The sequence below is a fragment of the Sorex fumeus genome, unplaced genomic scaffold, assembly GCF_029834395.1.
Source record: "Sorex fumeus unplaced genomic scaffold, SorFum_2.1 ptg000033l, whole genome shotgun sequence".
NCBI lineage: Eukaryota > Metazoa > Chordata > Mammalia > Eulipotyphla > Soricidae > Sorex > Sorex fumeus.
Genome location: NW_026606090.1, coordinates 31,419,515 through 31,436,827, shown reverse-complemented (window position 1 = coordinate 31,436,827; position 17,313 = coordinate 31,419,515). Strand labels below are relative to the sequence as shown.

The following is a 17,313-nucleotide window of genomic DNA, read 5'->3' as shown; positions in this document are numbered from 1 at the left end:
TGGATTCAGTGGAGACCAGAATAAGATTTATTTTCCTAGCACAAGGTTCAGAAATATATAGGATAAGATAAGGCTACTGTAATTAAATATGTTGGTCTGAATAGGGCATTTCATTAAAAAAGAGAGAGAGAGAGAGAGAAAACTCGGCTATAAGGAAGGTTTCGGTGTCTAAAGTTCCACTTATAAAATGATGACGCAATCCCTTCCCCACCGATCCATGGATGATAGGTATTTAAAAGATGTATGCTAACATTCATATTTCCTAGGATTTTATGTTGACCTTCATTTGATTCCAGCCAGATCTTCTCTTCCTAATTTTCATGTCCTCTCCTTAGATCTTGCACACAAGGTACATTTAAACAAATGTAAAAGATCTTCTTACATATTCCTTAGACCTATGCCCCAAACATCCTGCCATTTTAAACTTTGTAAAAAACATTAATTAGGATCAGAATGGGTAGGGCAGCTGCACACAGCTGACTCTCTATGGTCTCCCAGGGCACCAGGCCCTGAGCACAAAGACAGGTAAGCCCTGAACACTACAGGGTGTGATGTGAAAACAAACCAAAAAAAAAAAATTCATTATTTATTAAGAACCTATCTTGGATCAGGTACTGTTCTATACTGTTCTAAGTCCTTTACACATACTATCTCAAGGAAGATTGCTATCATAATCTTATTTTTCAAATCATAGGATCAGGGTTTATAATAGCAACTTTCCCAGATGAAGATGGTCGGAATTACCTTTCTCATTTTTCTTTCCTTAGACGACCCTCCCTCCAGTCACCTTTTCCTCACTTCCTACCCAGTTATCAAATTGATATCTGTTTCAATACCTCACTTACACCATACCGCTGAGGTCACCTCATGACTTTCTAATTTCAAAATTCAACAGGTCTCAAAGAACCGGTTCACTTGACTTTGCTTTACATATTTCCTTGTGTTATATTTAGATTATTCCTGTCCTGTCCTGTTCTTCTTCCCGTTGTTCATCGATTTGCTCAAGCGCGCCCAGTGACGTCTCCATTGTGAGACTTCTTGTTACTGTTTTTGGCGTATCGAATACGTCATGGGTAGCTTGCCAGGCAGATTATTATACTATATTATTATTCTGTCTGGGAATCACAGCCAGCTGTGCTCAGGGCTTACTTCAGGCTTTGTACTCGGGAATTATTTCTTGGAGTTCTCAAAGGACCATATTTGGTTCGAGGGGTTGAAATTGGGTTGCAAGGCCATGTATGATCTCTCTGGCCCCTATTACATATTACATATTATCTTAGTTAATAAAATATTTGACCTGGTTTATAGACCACTCTTTTCATTGAATGTTCCTTTTGCCTTTTCCAATATCTTTGGTCTCCTTCAGTATCTTTCACTGACTTTGTTTCCTGGGCTCTTTTGTGCTATCTCGGGTTTTACTTTCATTGTCTTGTTCTACATTTTTTCCCATGAGTGAATATGTTCATCCTTATTTCTTCAATTGGTGTTCTTCAGAGCTGCATATCTATACTTCTTCCTACTCTCTAGATGTCATTATTTGTGCTGATACATCTCAAACATGACACCACAGTCTCATCTTCCTTCCTATCCCTTCTCAAGACCTATTGTTCCTTCTTCAATTAATGATAGCAATATACACTCAAATTTACTGACTATACAATGCATTCATTTTTCATTTTTCTCACATATTACTCTTATTTTAGACACCATGGCTTACAAAACTGTTAATGGTAGATTTTCATGTCCCTCCATATTAATAATGAACAAATCTAGTTAATTTTACCCATCAAGTTTTCCCATTTTATTCCCGACTGTTTTACCTCTAAGCTTTGTCATATATTTTTTTAAAAATTACTCCCTACTTTTGTGCTTTTATTCATCTTTATTTTAACTCTAATTATATCCTAATTAAGATCATTCAAAGACTTTCATGACAAAATTTTAAAAACTAAGATTCAAAAACATTTATCTTTCTCAAAAACTCATTTTTATAGCTTTATTTAAAACTTTTATATAGTGACTTTTTAAACATCACACTGATTTAACTAAATATAGCATTTTGGTGAAAGTATTTGGAATAAAAATAAATTTGACCCAATTTTTTAATTTATTGACTATGCCTAGAGCGATAGCACAGCGGTAGGGCATTCGCCTTACAAGCGGCCAACATGGCCGACCCGAGTTCGATTCCTCCAACCCTCTCGGAGAGCCCGGCAAGCTACCGAGAGTATTCGATATGCCAGACACAGTAACAACAAAATCTCCAATGGAGACGTTACTGGGCCCGCTCGAGCAAATCGACGATCAACGGGAGGGCCTTTACCTTTACCTTTTACTATGCCAAAAGATATAGTAATCCCTGCAGAGAATTGACTGGTGAATAAAGAAATGTATTTAACATGCACTGTAAAGACCTTATAGTGTGCTAGGAGAGATAAGGCATCAACCTAAGTAGTTATAATATGTCCTGGAAAAACATAATTATGATAAAAGATGTACTAAGAAACAAATATCAGAATTATATTAAGGGAAAGGTTTTCTTCACTGTGGGATCAAAGCAGATATCATAAAGGGTCTGGCTGAACAAGTAGATCCTGGGTGTGAACTGTAAATATTTATTCCTTCAAAGCATCTTTTTGGAACCCTGACCATGAGCAAGACACTGAAATTACTGCAAGAAATGCAGAAATGAACAAGAGGAAGGCCTTGACAAAGCTGATTATTAAGACTTAGTGAAAAGAAGGCACATTGAAGATTTTCTTTAAAGGTTAGCAAGCTAAAAAGAAACTGAAAACGATGAAGGAGAAAAAGTACCTTTTCTTCATACCTTACACCACTCATACTCCAGAGTAGCGCACCACATTTGATGGGGTTTAAAGTAGAAGACAGCCAGTGTTAGAGAGAAATATATTTTTACATATATATATATATATATATATATATATATATATACATACATATACATGGACTGGAGTGATAGCACAGCGCCTTGCACGCAGCTGACCTGGGACCCAGGTTCGATTCCTCTGCCCTTCTCGGAGAGCCTGGCAAGCTACCAAGAGTATCGCGCCTACACGACAAAGCCTGACAAACTACCCATGACGTGTCCGATACGCCAAAAACAGTAACAACAAGTCTCACAATGGAGACGTTACTGGTGCCTGCTCAAGCAAAGTCGATGAACAACAGGAGGACAGTGCAATACTATATACATACACACATATATGTATATATATAAAAGCACAAGGCTCAACCCTTAACAACATATTAGTAATTTCTTATAGAACAGCTTAATGGCCCCTGCGTGAAATAAAAATATCTTCACACACTCTCCTCTAAGGAAAGTTTTTTGGAGTCTTTTCAGCGGTGTATTCATAACAAACAAAACAAAATAAATTATTTCAGTTCTGCTTTGCGGCAGGGGTTGGGTTCAGGATGGAAACATCCAAAATGTGGTGGGAAGGTGTCATGGTGGTGGGATTGGTGTTTGAATAGGAAACATAACCAAATATTGTGAAATACATTATAAAAATAAAATAATTTTTTTAAAAAACTACCTTTTCTTCAAAGAGACTGAAAAAGATGAACTTGGGCATCAACTAGCCTGGGAGAAAATGGAGGTGGGGCTAGGAAAGGAAGAAGATTCACACAGATAAATCAAGGGCTCCTTAGAGTTGTGGTGTGTGTGTGTGTGTGTGTGTGTGTGTGTGTGTGTGTGTGTGCTTTTTCTGAAAATCAGAAAGGTGAAGAAGAGAGATATGGTTTAATCAAAACAATTTCTACACTACTTTATGTAAAGGCTCAAGGAAAGAATAGAAGTGGAACAGCTTGATATATTATTGCATTATTGATGGTTCTTATTCATGTTATTGCATTATTGATAACTTAATATACTATTGCTAATGTAGAGACAATTCTGTACATGGATTTACTTTTACCAGGTAGACTAGAATTAATTTAATTAATTTCATTTATACCTAAAATTAATGTTACTGGCATTAAGGAATACAATTATGCAATATTTTTTAAACTTGTTACTCCTACAACTGACTACAGTAAAATTCTCAGAGTGCTTCTCTTGGTTCTGTGGTGACTTGTCTTTAGTTTGTATTTGTCAATAACAGGCATCTTACACTCATTTCATTCTATTTTTATGTCAAAATGATCTCTTTATCATTCAAATGGATTATATAGGCAATTGATACAGAAATAATTGCTGTATTTCAGGAAACAGTATTTCTCCATTTATGTTAATCACAATTTTCAATCACCACTAAAAAATCAGGTTGAGCTTTCACTTTTCATTTGAAGCATTGATAATAAGTTTATTATCTTATTATTATTATCTTATTATGACATCATATTATCTCATTCCTACTTTGGACAAACTGGTAGGCTACCGAATGCAGCCTGCCCACACGGCAGAGTCTGGCAAACTCCCCATGGCGTACCCAATATGCCAAATACCAGTAACAATGATGGGTCTCATTCTCCTAAAGAGCCTTGAATATAATCTCAGGGCTAGGATGAAGGAGACGTTAGTGGGGCCTGCTCGAGGCAATCGACAATTAACAAGATGGTCGTGATAATAAGAACTATAATGTACTGATATTTCCAAAGTAACCTATTCTGAAAAATTATTCCAAAGTGTGTGCAATTTTGGTCTCTAGCTTGACTTACATTTATTTGGCCATGCTGTTTTGGATTGGGGTGATGGGGTGGGGTTGGGGGTTTTTGTTTGGTTGGTTGGTTTTGGCAAGGGTACACCCAGAAATGCACAAGGCTTAGTCCTGTCTCTGTATTCAGGGATTCCCCTGGCAGGGCTTTGGTGCCTTATAAGGTGCCAGGAACCAAATCCAAGTCAGTTAAGTGTAAGGCAAGCACCTACACACTCACCGCACTAACTCTCCAGTTCTCTGTGTATTTGGTCACATGAAACCAAACACACTACCAATTCTGGATAAGAAATCTATTTGGGAACAAAATACACAAAAACTCCAGTGGTAAGGAATATGGTTCAAAGTAGTGGAGCCTATGCCAAGCGTGTGAGAGGCCCAGAGTCCAACACCCAGGACCACATGGCCTTCCAGTACTACTGCTGTGGCCCCAGTGTAGCCCCACCAACCACTGCGCTTCAAGCAGTGCCTCAGAATCAGGCTCTTACCACCCCGCAGAGCACAGACAAGAGTGGCACCCAAAACCACCTTCCGCTCCCAGCACTGATGGATGTGACCCCTATTAAAAGTTAAAAAGAAAAATTCCAAAAACAATTTTGCTTGACTGGGGAAATGGTGGCATACTGGCTTGCATGGGTGAGGCCCGTTCTGGGGCCTTAATAGTGCATGGTCCGGGCAATATCACTGCTGTAGTCTGGCATCCCCCCCACGACATTCTCTCGTGGTGATATTTTGGCATCATCACAGCTACATATCCTTCAAAGGACCACATCAAGTTACCTTTCACCAAATGTGTAACCTCCACATTTTCAACTCAGCTGTTCAAATATTTTTCCTGATACAGGAAATAAAAGTTCTAAGTTCATGACTGCTTATTTATTAAGATAAAATTTAATTATAAGAATGTTTTCAAAAATAACTGAGACTAAGTTTCAATAAGAAATAGAATTTTTGTTCCAGTAGGATTGGCTGAGGGCACCCCAGTCAATCTTCAATAATCAGAAGTTAGCACATGAATACTGGATAATTGAAGGTATTTTGCATACAGCAGGAAAAAGTTGCTTAAATACAGATGTGATAGCACCTCAAAAAAAAATCCTCCTCTACAGTTTTGGATGCGACCAAGTCTCACCAATAAGTGTTCTCCCAAATACTATGCAAAACTTCCAAATGCAGATCTAGATCATAAACAGGACTTCATGAGGCTTCATTAACAAGAATTCCACATCACTATTCTCCAAGTCATCTTCTGCCTCCTAATATTCTACTACTGCCTTGTCAAAGTCATCTTATAATTTTATTAGAAGAGCTGACCATTAGCCAATTATATCAGTATTTTCTCTCCAAAATGCTTCTCCTATCCATCACTTTCTCTCCAACCATCAAGATACATCTTCTCCTATCACACTATAGACCCATAGACTCACCATCTTAAAGAAGCCATTCAGAATTACTGGTGGGCTTGGAAGTGGGATAGTCACCCTATTTCAGAGGGACCAGTCATAAGGACGACTTCAGTAGATATTTCCCTTCAGATGAATGGTGGAGAATTCTTTTCCTGACACCATCCTATTTCTTAACGCACCCTTTTATTGTGTTTTCCAGTTTTAAAGTGATCTGTTTGTGTATGCTATGCAACTGATGTCTTCTTACTCAATCTTTATCCTATTAAGAATTCTTGATAAACCCACTCACTTCACCATGCACTCTCTCCTAAGAAATTCCCAACATCAACCTTCTCCAAGAATTCTCCAATAAGAAGAGATAATATTCTTGCAAATCCACTTCCGTGAAAATTTTCATTTTCTCTTCGATTTAATAGTATAATTATATAAAATCCTTTTTGATTTATAAATTTTTCCTTTGTCTTCTGAATATTGCCAAATAGTATATACATAAATTATATTAAAAAGATTTACATATATGTGTACTATGACAACTTAGGATCTTGGAACCTGGGGATTTTAGTTTCTTTGCGTTTTGCAATTTTGCATAAATGTCTTTGCAGATATGACAGGATATGGTTTATGCAAACATTTATTGTTTCTTAGGATAAGAAGAAAAACTTACCTGCACAGGCTTTTGCTGAGGTACTGTGCCATGAGGAATTTCTGGCTGGGATGGGAGGTCTACCCCTTGGGTTTTGGGACGGGCCATGTCAGAGAGCAGACTGGAGGAGATGGCGAGAGACTTGGGTCGTGGAGCTGGGATGCTCATCCCCAGAGTGGGAGTTTCTTCACCTTTTCTGGTTGGAGCTTCATCTTCCCCTTCCGAGTCCACAATAAAGACATACTCAGCTTTGAAGAGGTCACTTTGCTGCATTCTTTGAGGTTCTTTAGCTCGAATCCTGCTTTCTTGTGAAACCTTTTCACTGATTTCTGTAGGGTGAAGCAATGGTCCTTCTTGGTCTCTCTTCTGCTGGCTCTCAGCATTTAAGGTCAAGTATTCATTGGAATTAGACTGCAATAAATAGAGAGATATAAAAACCTTGACATGGGTTTGATAAATGCTTATTTTCTACATATGTACTTGGAAGCTTAATCTGTTTCTAATCTCCAAGGACACAAGCTTTTTTTTGTTTGTTTTAGTTTATTTCTTGTGTTATATGTGAAATATTAGGAGGCATAGTAAGAGAATAACAAATGGCCAAAGGGAATAGAATCTGAGACCTGGTCTACAGAACTGAGTTGAACACTTAAGGGTGAGCCCTGAGACAGTGGTAGAGAGAAAGACAATCTCATAGGCTATGGAATGTTGTATGCATGAAACCCTCATTACAGCATTGCAAGTCACAGTGCATAAAATTCTTTAAAACATCAGATGTTCTTTGAAGACAATGGGTTTAACTTAACTATATGTGTTTAATGCTCCGTCCATTCATGCCTAAGCACAAACAATTTAGGGTCCATAATAGCAACTAATAAATCTGCTATGAATAAAATGATATGATTTTTATAAATAAAAAATAATTTTATAAAAATATTTTATAAAAGTCTAAAAGGAAATACAAAATCAGAACGAAATGTGTACACATTAATAAATATGTATAGAGATCAATTAGGAATAAAGGTGGAAATAAAGGAGAAAGATGTGGAGAAAGAAACATAAGAATAAGATAAAGAAGGGAGGATAGAGATAGAGGAGGTAGTGAAGGTGGTAAAAAGGTAAATATTTTTATGCAAAATTTTTACTATATTTTACTTTGTATTTATAATTCTAAATTCTAAATTTTTAAATTTTTTCTCATTCAATTTGCTATGAATGCAATTTTCTAAGACCAAAAGCAAGTCAACTTGATCAGCTATCAAAATATCTTTTCTACTTTTTTTCTAAAAAAACTTACTTTATCTTAATTATGAAAAATATTTTTTAGAAAAAAGTATGAAAAAGAATCAGTGTTTATTTTCATAGTTTAGAAAATCACACTATGATTGCTATTATTTTCTTTGCAATTTTTCTTTGAGTCTAAAGTTACTTCAAAATACTAAGTTAAGAAAGACATTGAATGCAGTAAAATAAATTTCAACTGTAGCAGTCAATTTAATATTTGCTGTGTATGATGTGTGCATGGACTTTATATGTGAAGATAAAATAGAAGTGATTAGATACAACTAAACTAAGGATTTCATTTTATACATCATTATATGTTTTTCAGCTGATGATGATATAGTCCAAATAAAACACAAATGGTCTCTGATTAGGATTTCTCTAATAATGTTATTTCAAATAATAAGTTATAATACTATATAGTAATGAAAGCCCAGAACTTAAATTACAAAGAGAATAAAAAGACATCTTAATATGTAAATATGTAAAATAACAAAAATTCACTTGTTTGAGAAAACATTTTAGATTATTTATTAATATAATAAAACAAAACAAACACTGTCCTCCCGTTGTTCATCGATTTGCTCGAGCGGGCCCAGTAACATCTCCATTGTGAGACTTGTTGTTACTGTGTTTGGCATATTGAATACGTCACGGGTAGCTTGCCAGGCTTTGCCATGCGGGCGAGATACTCTCAGTAGCTTGCTGGGCTCTCCGAGAGGGACAGAGGAATCAAACCCGGCTCGGCTGGGCTGTCAGCGTGCAAGGCAAATGCCCTACCACTGTGTTATTGCTCCAGCCTATTAATATAATATAAAAGAAAAAAGTTACCAATGTAAATTAATCATCTGAAAAGACTCACAGTCCATCATCCTATGGTATTTTAGACTGATATCCTTTTTACTGTATCTTTCACAGCTTGAGGTTTAATTTTTTAAAATTTTAATTTTTTGTCTTCTTTTCAACAAAAAACTGTGAATTGAATTTATTCATTCAGAATCCATAGCGTCTATTGCAGAATATATCTAATTAATAGTTGTTAAATATATAAAGAAATAGTGATTTTGTATCCTGTTCTATTATAACATTGAACTGCTAATAATCAGGGAAAAAATCTTGTAAATTTTAAAGTGTTTTAAAAATGCAGTTGTGTGTGCAATGTTGCAATAACAAATAAATAACATTATTATTTGGAAATTTTGTGCCATTGAAAACAACACTGATTCATATATCTACAATCTGACAAAGTAACCCATGAGTATGTTACATGTGGCAGTGTAGTATTGTAGAGATCCTTTCCCCAAAACCACTTCATGTAGCATCCAGGGTTATCTAAAATAATTTTTCCCCAATAGTCTTTGAAATAAAAAGAAACAAGGTTGGAAATCTGAGGATCATAGATACAATTACAACTTGCTAGATATTTCAATACAATCTTACCCAAACCTTCCAGTTGGCTCAAGGCTATAAAGTTCCCTCACTCACATTTTATTAAAGACAAAGCCATTTTCACCTCATATTTAATTATTCTAACAAACCATTTTCCAATTATTTTCTATTCTATTTTCAGTCCTGGTATCTTCCTATATAGATAGTTATAATTATAGTATATATATATTATAGCATACACAATATATAGTATATATACTATATCATATATATTATATCATCATATATTATGTTAATATATTATATATAGGATATAATATATTATGTTATACATACTGTAATATTGTAATATATTATACTGTAATAGGGCAGACCAATAGCAAAGTGGCAAGGCGCTTGCCTTGCACACAGCTGACCCAGGCTGACCCTGGTTCGACTCCTCCGCCCCTCTCGGAGAGCCTGGCAAGCTACCGAGAGTATCGTGCCCACACGGCAAAGCCTAGCAAGCTAACTGTGACGTATTCGATATGCCAAAAACAGTAAGAAGTCTCACAATGGAGATGTTACTTGTGCCCGCTGGAGCAAATCGATGAACAACGGGAAGACAGTGCTACAGTACAGTGCAGACTGTAATACATTATTATATCGACTTTCTTTTATATAGTAATAATTACAGCATAATTTAATGTATTTTGTCACATTAAGTTAACCTTTACTAAGGAATTACATAATTATAAATAATTATAACTTAGTTGGGGTAATACAATTATAACTTGGTTAAGGTGAAATGCAATACACTTTTCTGTTAGCTATTTGGCAGTTTTCATTTTTTCCTAACTATTTTCCTACAGAAAATTATTTTCTTTTGTATTAGTTCCATAAGGATACATTTTCAAAAGTTCCATCATTGAAGGAGTATCAATAGCTTTATGACCATGGACAAGGCCTTTAAACACCAAAGCTGCACACATTCACAAAACTAACATTAAAGTTTGTGCATACGATGTACTCACAAACTTCCCCAAGTTTGGGTACTTTGCATTTTGTTTTGGTTTGGGGGCCACACGCAGCTGCGTTGAAAGCTTACTCCTGTCTCTGTGCTCAAGGGACACTCCAGGCTATGCTCAGGGATGTATGTGGGCCAGGGTATTGAACAGGGGTCCGCCATGTGCAAGAAACACAAACTCCAGTCAATTCTCCCCAGACTCAATCTTGTATTTTTGTTCAAGATAAAAATTTTAACTATAAGATATCTTGGTCTTAGTCTTTTTCAATGGTCCGAAAGAAGGGGAGGTACCAGGAGGTAGACTGTAAATAGCAAATAATGGATGTCTGCTGACTCGAAAGGATTGAGAGTAACATGTTAGATTGTGAGGTTTGATGACATTTAATTCTATTTTGGGCGACGGAGGTGACTGCCAGGGTCAAGCCCGGAGTCTCACCTCAGCAAGTCAGGAACACTACCACTGAGCCACAGCCACAGCCCGAAGACTGTGATGACATTTAGGCTCCTGTTATGGAATTGTATTTTTAGTCAACATTAAACTTCACAGCCATCTCACTTTAAGCTGAGGAAATAAACATTCGAACAATTTTTTGTGCGTCATATTGATGAATAATTTAGTGATGGTTTAGTGTTAATGGCTTGATAGGGAAAAAAAAGAATAAAAAGAATCCTACCCTAGTTACAGTTTCTGGATTCTTATCACTTGGTTCCTCAGGAATTTTAACAAGAAATTTAGAGGTGCCAGTCAACTGAGAGTGGGTTGGTAGTCTTCTGACAGTGGGAACAAATGTGAAGATGAGAGGTTTGGCTTCAGAATCACCAGAAGAGACCTATGAGACATGTAATAAATTAGCCTTTCAGTCTTGTCAGAGGTTTGTCTTGACTTTATTCTCCATAAACCATGATATTTATCTCATTTATTTTGATAAATCACCTATTGTCTGGTCCTCGGGTGTATGGTTGCCAAAGAAAACAACCATAAAAATAGTCATAGTGTAGCTTTTTTTTTAAATGATACCATTTATCAGAGAAAGTTGGGCAGCCCCAGGAAGATGCTGTTTTAGAGGGTGGCAATAAAACAACAGGTTGACAAGCTGACCTGCTGGAATATTCAAAGCCATCTCTACTCAGTCATCACAAGCACAGCATCTGGGCTGCTTCAAAATTGATGTTTACCTATTTAACCCTGGGTTAGCAGGTTCGATTTGATTCATAATCATCAACCAAGCAAGAAACTTACCCCATTCCAATATTCGTCATTAAATAGAATGCTAAAATATGGACTTTAATCGGAAAAAAAAAACCTACTTTCTGGCTACCAGAATGTTGACGCCGCCTCTCAAGGATGTAGAGGATAAAACTTCTCTCATCTACTTTATATCCATTAAAAAATGAATCTACGTACTCTCTGTGTGTGAGGCACTCAGAAATGTGCAGTTAGAAATGCTTTCCTAATCTGAGAAGATCTATGAAAGGCAAGCGCTAAACTTGAAATATGAAGTGAAGAGGGAGAGAAGGATAAATCTATCCTAGGCTGAAATCCCAAGGGTGGGGTGGGGGCAGTTAGCAGTGGCATCTACAGCTGGCTTGGATTATGTCCCACCCACAACAGAGAAACATAATAGTACTGTCTGACTAGGAGCTGACACAGATGCATTGGAATGTTAGGTAAATAATTCTGGTTGTGAAAGACATAAGAAGAGAAACAAGGAGAGAGAGAGACTCCTGGTTCGCTTCAGTGACAGAAGTGCAACAGAGAGAAGACAGATGAAAAAAGACGCAAGGGAAGACAGGACTGTCAACGGCACTTTCCAGTTTAGGTGAGATGCTAGTAGGGAGGTAGTCACAAAGGAAAAGAGAGTCAGCAAAGTGCCTGTGTTGGTATTGTGATGGGATAGGGTTAGTTTAGAGTCTAACTATAGGCTCAGAGAAACAACCAATAAAGATGAAAAGCTTCCGAAAGGGCAGGCCAATTTCAAGGGCAGGTAGAAGTAACCTGATCTGTCTGGGGACCAGAGAAAATTAAGAGGAGGAAAAGCTCTTTAATGTGGTAGAATGAAATAAATGGAATGGTGAAGGAAGTGTAGCCAATGCTCATGATAACATGTACCCTCTTCAGTAAGAATCACATTGGCACTGTCCACCTCTCCCCATGTTTTTATCACAAGAAAGATGAACGTTGTGTGTGTGGGGGGGGGGACCTCTTTTCTTTCCCTCCAAGTCATACTAACTTTATGTGCCTTAGCCCGCTCAGACTTGGTCTTGGCAAGTCCTGCAACCCCATCATGTTAATCCCTGTGAGAAGGTCTGGTCTCAGGGACACCCATCAACCCTGTATGTACATTCCTAACTTTGTTCCCAGCTTGCACGCTACTCCAACTCTCGAGACTTTATTATATGCTTTCTGGAATTTAGTCAGCCACCATGATATCATCCAGAGCCCTAATTTCTCTCCCATTTCAGTTACCACTAAATTCAGTTTCATTTTGAAGGGTGCTTGCTGCCATTATAAACTCCCTCAGAGATAGCTGTTTTCTCTCACACTGAGCCTTGAAGTATGATGAATTTTCTCTGCATCGTTTAACTGCCTCCAGAATGTTCTTTAACTTCCATGAATCGACAAATATGCATCTCTGAGTCTCGTGGCCTTCATCTGTAGCAATTCAAATACCTAGTCATCTGGCCATGCTCAAATTGAACCATTTCTTCTTTGAATATTTTGCTCAAGGTTCTATTCCACTTTTTGTTATATGATGCTTTTTATATTACCTAATATTGTATCTCAAGGATAGTTGGTCTACTACTGTGTTTCCTTGACCCCTACTTTATCTGATTGCTCCCATTCCTACTCAAGATTTGTGGGTACAAGCCCTCCTTAAATTTATCTTTTTCATTCTCTTCATTCACGATCATGATCACGATCATCCTGTTGTTCGTCGGTTGCCTCGAGCAGGCACCAGTAACGTCTCCTTCGTCCTAGCCCTGAGATTTTAAAAAGTGTCATATTCAAGGCTTTTTCAGGGTTAGGAGAATGAGACCCATCATTGTTACTGGTATTTGGCATATTGGGTATGCCACGGGGAGTTTGCCAGACTCTGTCGTGTGGGCAGCTTACATTTGGTAGCCTGCCACATTGTCCAAAATAAGAATGAGATAATAAGATGTCACACAGCCGCAAATGCGGCTGTGCACTTCCCGGAGCTGGGTTTTATAGTCTCTGGGTCATGACCATTGATGGGATTACAGGGCTCTGGGGGGGGCAGCGTGTAATGGGTGTGACCTCTGCCTACTGGAAGATGGAGGATCTGAATGGAGGATGCTCAGCCCCAATCCAAGCAGGCTTGGAGATCTCAGCCCTGGGACCCACATGCCTTTGTTCCTCTGCCAGTACCTTCATGCATGTGGAGAGTGGTCTCAGAATGGTTGTGGCTGGGTCTTCGGCTGCCAGAGCTCTGCTTGGGGTGGGGAGGTAAACTCAACCTGCCCCCCTCCAAGGTGCCCCGGCAAGGACAGCTTCATTCTCTTACCACTATTATTTACTTTCCATATCACTTTATCTAGTACCTCAACTCAACCATTCCTCAGATCGCACCAGAATAAAAATCAATGCATCCTTCCAACATTATGTTTTCCCATGTTTCAACAAAACAAGCAACAGCGGACACAATTGCTCCCATGTGACATGCCATGTGCCTTGCTCTCTCTAGCATTGTCATCTCAGTTTGTATAAATCACAGTCCCATTAACTCTAACCCTAGATATCCAACACCTGTGCCACAGATATAATGTGAATGGAGAAAATCACATTACCATGTTTATTGTTCACTTCAAATTTATGGCTTTGAGTATCAAGCAAGTACTTTATATTGCTTTCTAGTAATAATTTCAGAACCCACCACTTTGTCATTCACCTAAAGAACTCATATATTCGCCTCTTTATTCATATCCTCAACATCTTGTTTCCCCTCCTCATTGTAAGCTGCAGGTTTGATCCTCATTTTATGCCATTACTGAAATAATCATAAAATAATTCCCCCAAATAAAATAATAACAAGGAAGAGAAGTCACACTGCCACATGGTAGAACTGGAGAGTATCAGGTGAAGTCAAATAAACTAGAGGAAGAAGGTTCAACATTGGATAATCACTAGGTCAAATATTGGATAATCACGTATCTGTGGTATAGAAAGAGAAAAAATGAGGGAATAGAGTGTAGAGAGTAGAGAAATATGACAAATACTTGGCCTTGGATTAAAAAATTCAGATTAGCAAACAGTGGGGAAGGAGAGGAATAAAGTGATGGGTTAGAGGTGACATGGTCAGAGGGACAGTGGTAGAGAGCTTGGGGCACTTTGTGGTGGTGAGGCACAATAACTTACACATCAGTACTATAAATGTTCACACTCATGTGACCATGTTACCTAAACTACAATAAAAAGTAATTATGAAAGTGCTAAAACATTATGAAAGTGGTAAAAAAAGGAGAATGCACACAATCCCCATCACTACATCTACTCAACCACCTGCATCTTTAATTCTATCTATGGTCTCATATTCTATCTATGATCTACCCTGCACCTATTTAAGGTAGCTCTACTTGAACATTTGCCTTCTACTTACTTTAATTCATAAATAATATCTAATTAAATACCTATTAAATGTCAGACTGCATTGTTGCAGTTGGTGATATCATAGTGAACTAAAATGTCTTCCCAGTGAAATTTAAAATCTAACACAGGAGACAGAAAATGAATTAAGCATACAAAAATCTATAGCACACTGCCCAGAGCAGCCTAGTGGCTTGAGTACCAGGGGGACCAAGCAGCACTGCATCCCCAGACCCTAACTTGGAACCATCCTACCTGGTGGCTGAGAATCACTGGGAATAGCCCCCAGACTCTCAAACTGCTTGGGAGGCTTCCCCGCCAAAAGAAAAATTTTAAAACTATTCCAATAATCCATGCTAGGGAGAATAGAGAAAACTTTAATCACTGTAAAAAGAGTGATACAAAGTGCGAAAAGTCTGCTACACTTCCATTGAAAAACAATTTGCCGCAAATTTAGATGCAAGATGGATGAGACCAAATGAGTAAAAGATTTCAATCTGCAGATCTGCAAGAAATGCACTATTCCCTGTGATAAAGGAAACAGCAGATGAAGCAGGCTTAGGGGAAAAGATTAAGCTTTCTATGTCAAATACACATTCAAGAGACAGTATGAATATAGATGTAAGGATGGGTTGAGAGAAATGTCTGGGATGGAGATATAATTATAAGGTTTGTTAACTTATACGTGCAAAATATGAGACTAAATCCCTAAAGAGTACAAAAAAGTAGAGGAAAAGGTCTAAGACTGAAGCCTCCGAATCTAATGTTAAGTAATCTAATAACTGGGAAGAAGTAGTAGAGGTTACACCCGATTTCAGGGAAGTGGAAAAGCTGGAACAATGTTCACTGCCTTCAGGGTCAGGTGAATGAGACCCATTATAATTACTGAGGACATTGGTGGTAGGAAATGTGCACCAGCGGAGGGATGGGCATTGAAACACTATATGACTAAAACCCAACCATGATCAGCTTTGTAACTCTATGTCTCATGGTAGCTCAAAAATAGCACTGTAGCACTGGAATTGAAAGAGCTATGCTTGGAATATCACGTTTCACTCAAATGAGAGAAAGAATCCAGAGTTCCGACATCCATCGATGATCAAGAATCAGGGACGCTATCTCATTTGCCAAGGTGTCAAAAATCAGATGGGCTGGTCACGTAATGATATTTAAAGATGACCGCTGGACTAGAGCTGTTACCGACTGGATCCCACGGGATGTCAAAAGACCGCGTGGCCGCCCACCTACCAGATGGTCAGACTTCTTCATCAAGATCATGAACGATCGGTTTGAGGCTCTTCATGTTCCCAGAGCGAACAGATGCCATTGGGCTACACTGGCACGCGACAGGGACAAATGGAGATGTTACTGGCGCCCACTTGAGGACGATTAACGGGAAGTCAAGTGATCAAGTGAATGTTCACTGCAAGGTCAACACGCACCATCAACCTTTCCTCAGATGAGATATCTAGCTATAAGGACATAAAGGATGAGCCGACAATGCTAAGGGCTTATCCCAAAAATAAATCCATGAATTTGTAGTGAAATGCTTTGCTTGACAGTTTGACACTTCCCTCTAGGAATATTCAGCTGTATTACGTGGAAACAGAGAAGATAAACTGTCACGTTTATAGAACTGATGTTTGGGGGTAGTTCTGACAGAAGGATGCTGAAGGTGTAAAGAAATTGAGGGTACTAAGGAGAGTTATTTAAGGAAAGTTATCCACCACAGAGTTCGGTTTAGGTAGAAAAAGATGAGAAACTTGGGTGCAAGGCACTGACAGCCTCCATGGCTCAGAAAACATTTACTATCCCGGGCACAGTATGAATGTGTGAGTTTAAGATTTGTAAATAGAGCTCCAAATGATTAAAAGGCAAGCCTTTGATCATGTTACCAGGTTTCTAGACCAAAAGAAACAAGTATATGACTTGGTGAAAGACAAGGAACAGTGATACAAGAAAGTGGACCTGACCATTGCTGTGAAAGCAAAAGGCATGCTGGTGACGGGGATGGAGAGGCTAATTATGGTGCATGGCTGGCATCCCAGAGGCCCTGATACAGGTAACCTGAGGCACAGATAATAGTTGTTATATATTTTGTTTTGAGCAAGAAATCAAATAAAGAGGTTTGGATACCATTGTAGGATAACTTTTCTTCTCTTATGGAATTACCTAACTGTATCCCTGTTCTAAGACAGAACTTTTTGGTAACTATCACTCTCACTGTCCTCCCATTGTTCATCGATTTGCTCGAGCGGGCCCAGTAACGTCTCCATTGGAGACTTTGTTGTTACTGTGTCTGGCATCTC

General features: G+C 38.1%; 1 protein-coding gene across 2 annotated transcripts in view; it reads right to left on the bottom strand.

Moving 5' to 3' along the window:
• The window catches only part of MLIP (muscular LMNA interacting protein), a 331,240-nt gene that overhangs the window by 172,315 nt on the left and 141,612 nt on the right, over positions 1–17,313 (bottom strand). For both annotated transcript variants that reach the window (XM_056116919.1, XM_056116920.1), the window contains exons 2-3: positions 11,073–11,228; positions 6,747–7,136 (exon numbers count right to left, since the gene is read on the bottom strand). In XM_056116919.1, the coding sequence (XP_055972894.1) occupies positions 6,747–7,136; positions 11,073–11,228 (546 nt within the window). The remainder of the gene's footprint in view (positions 1–6,746; positions 7,137–11,072; positions 11,229–17,313) is intronic.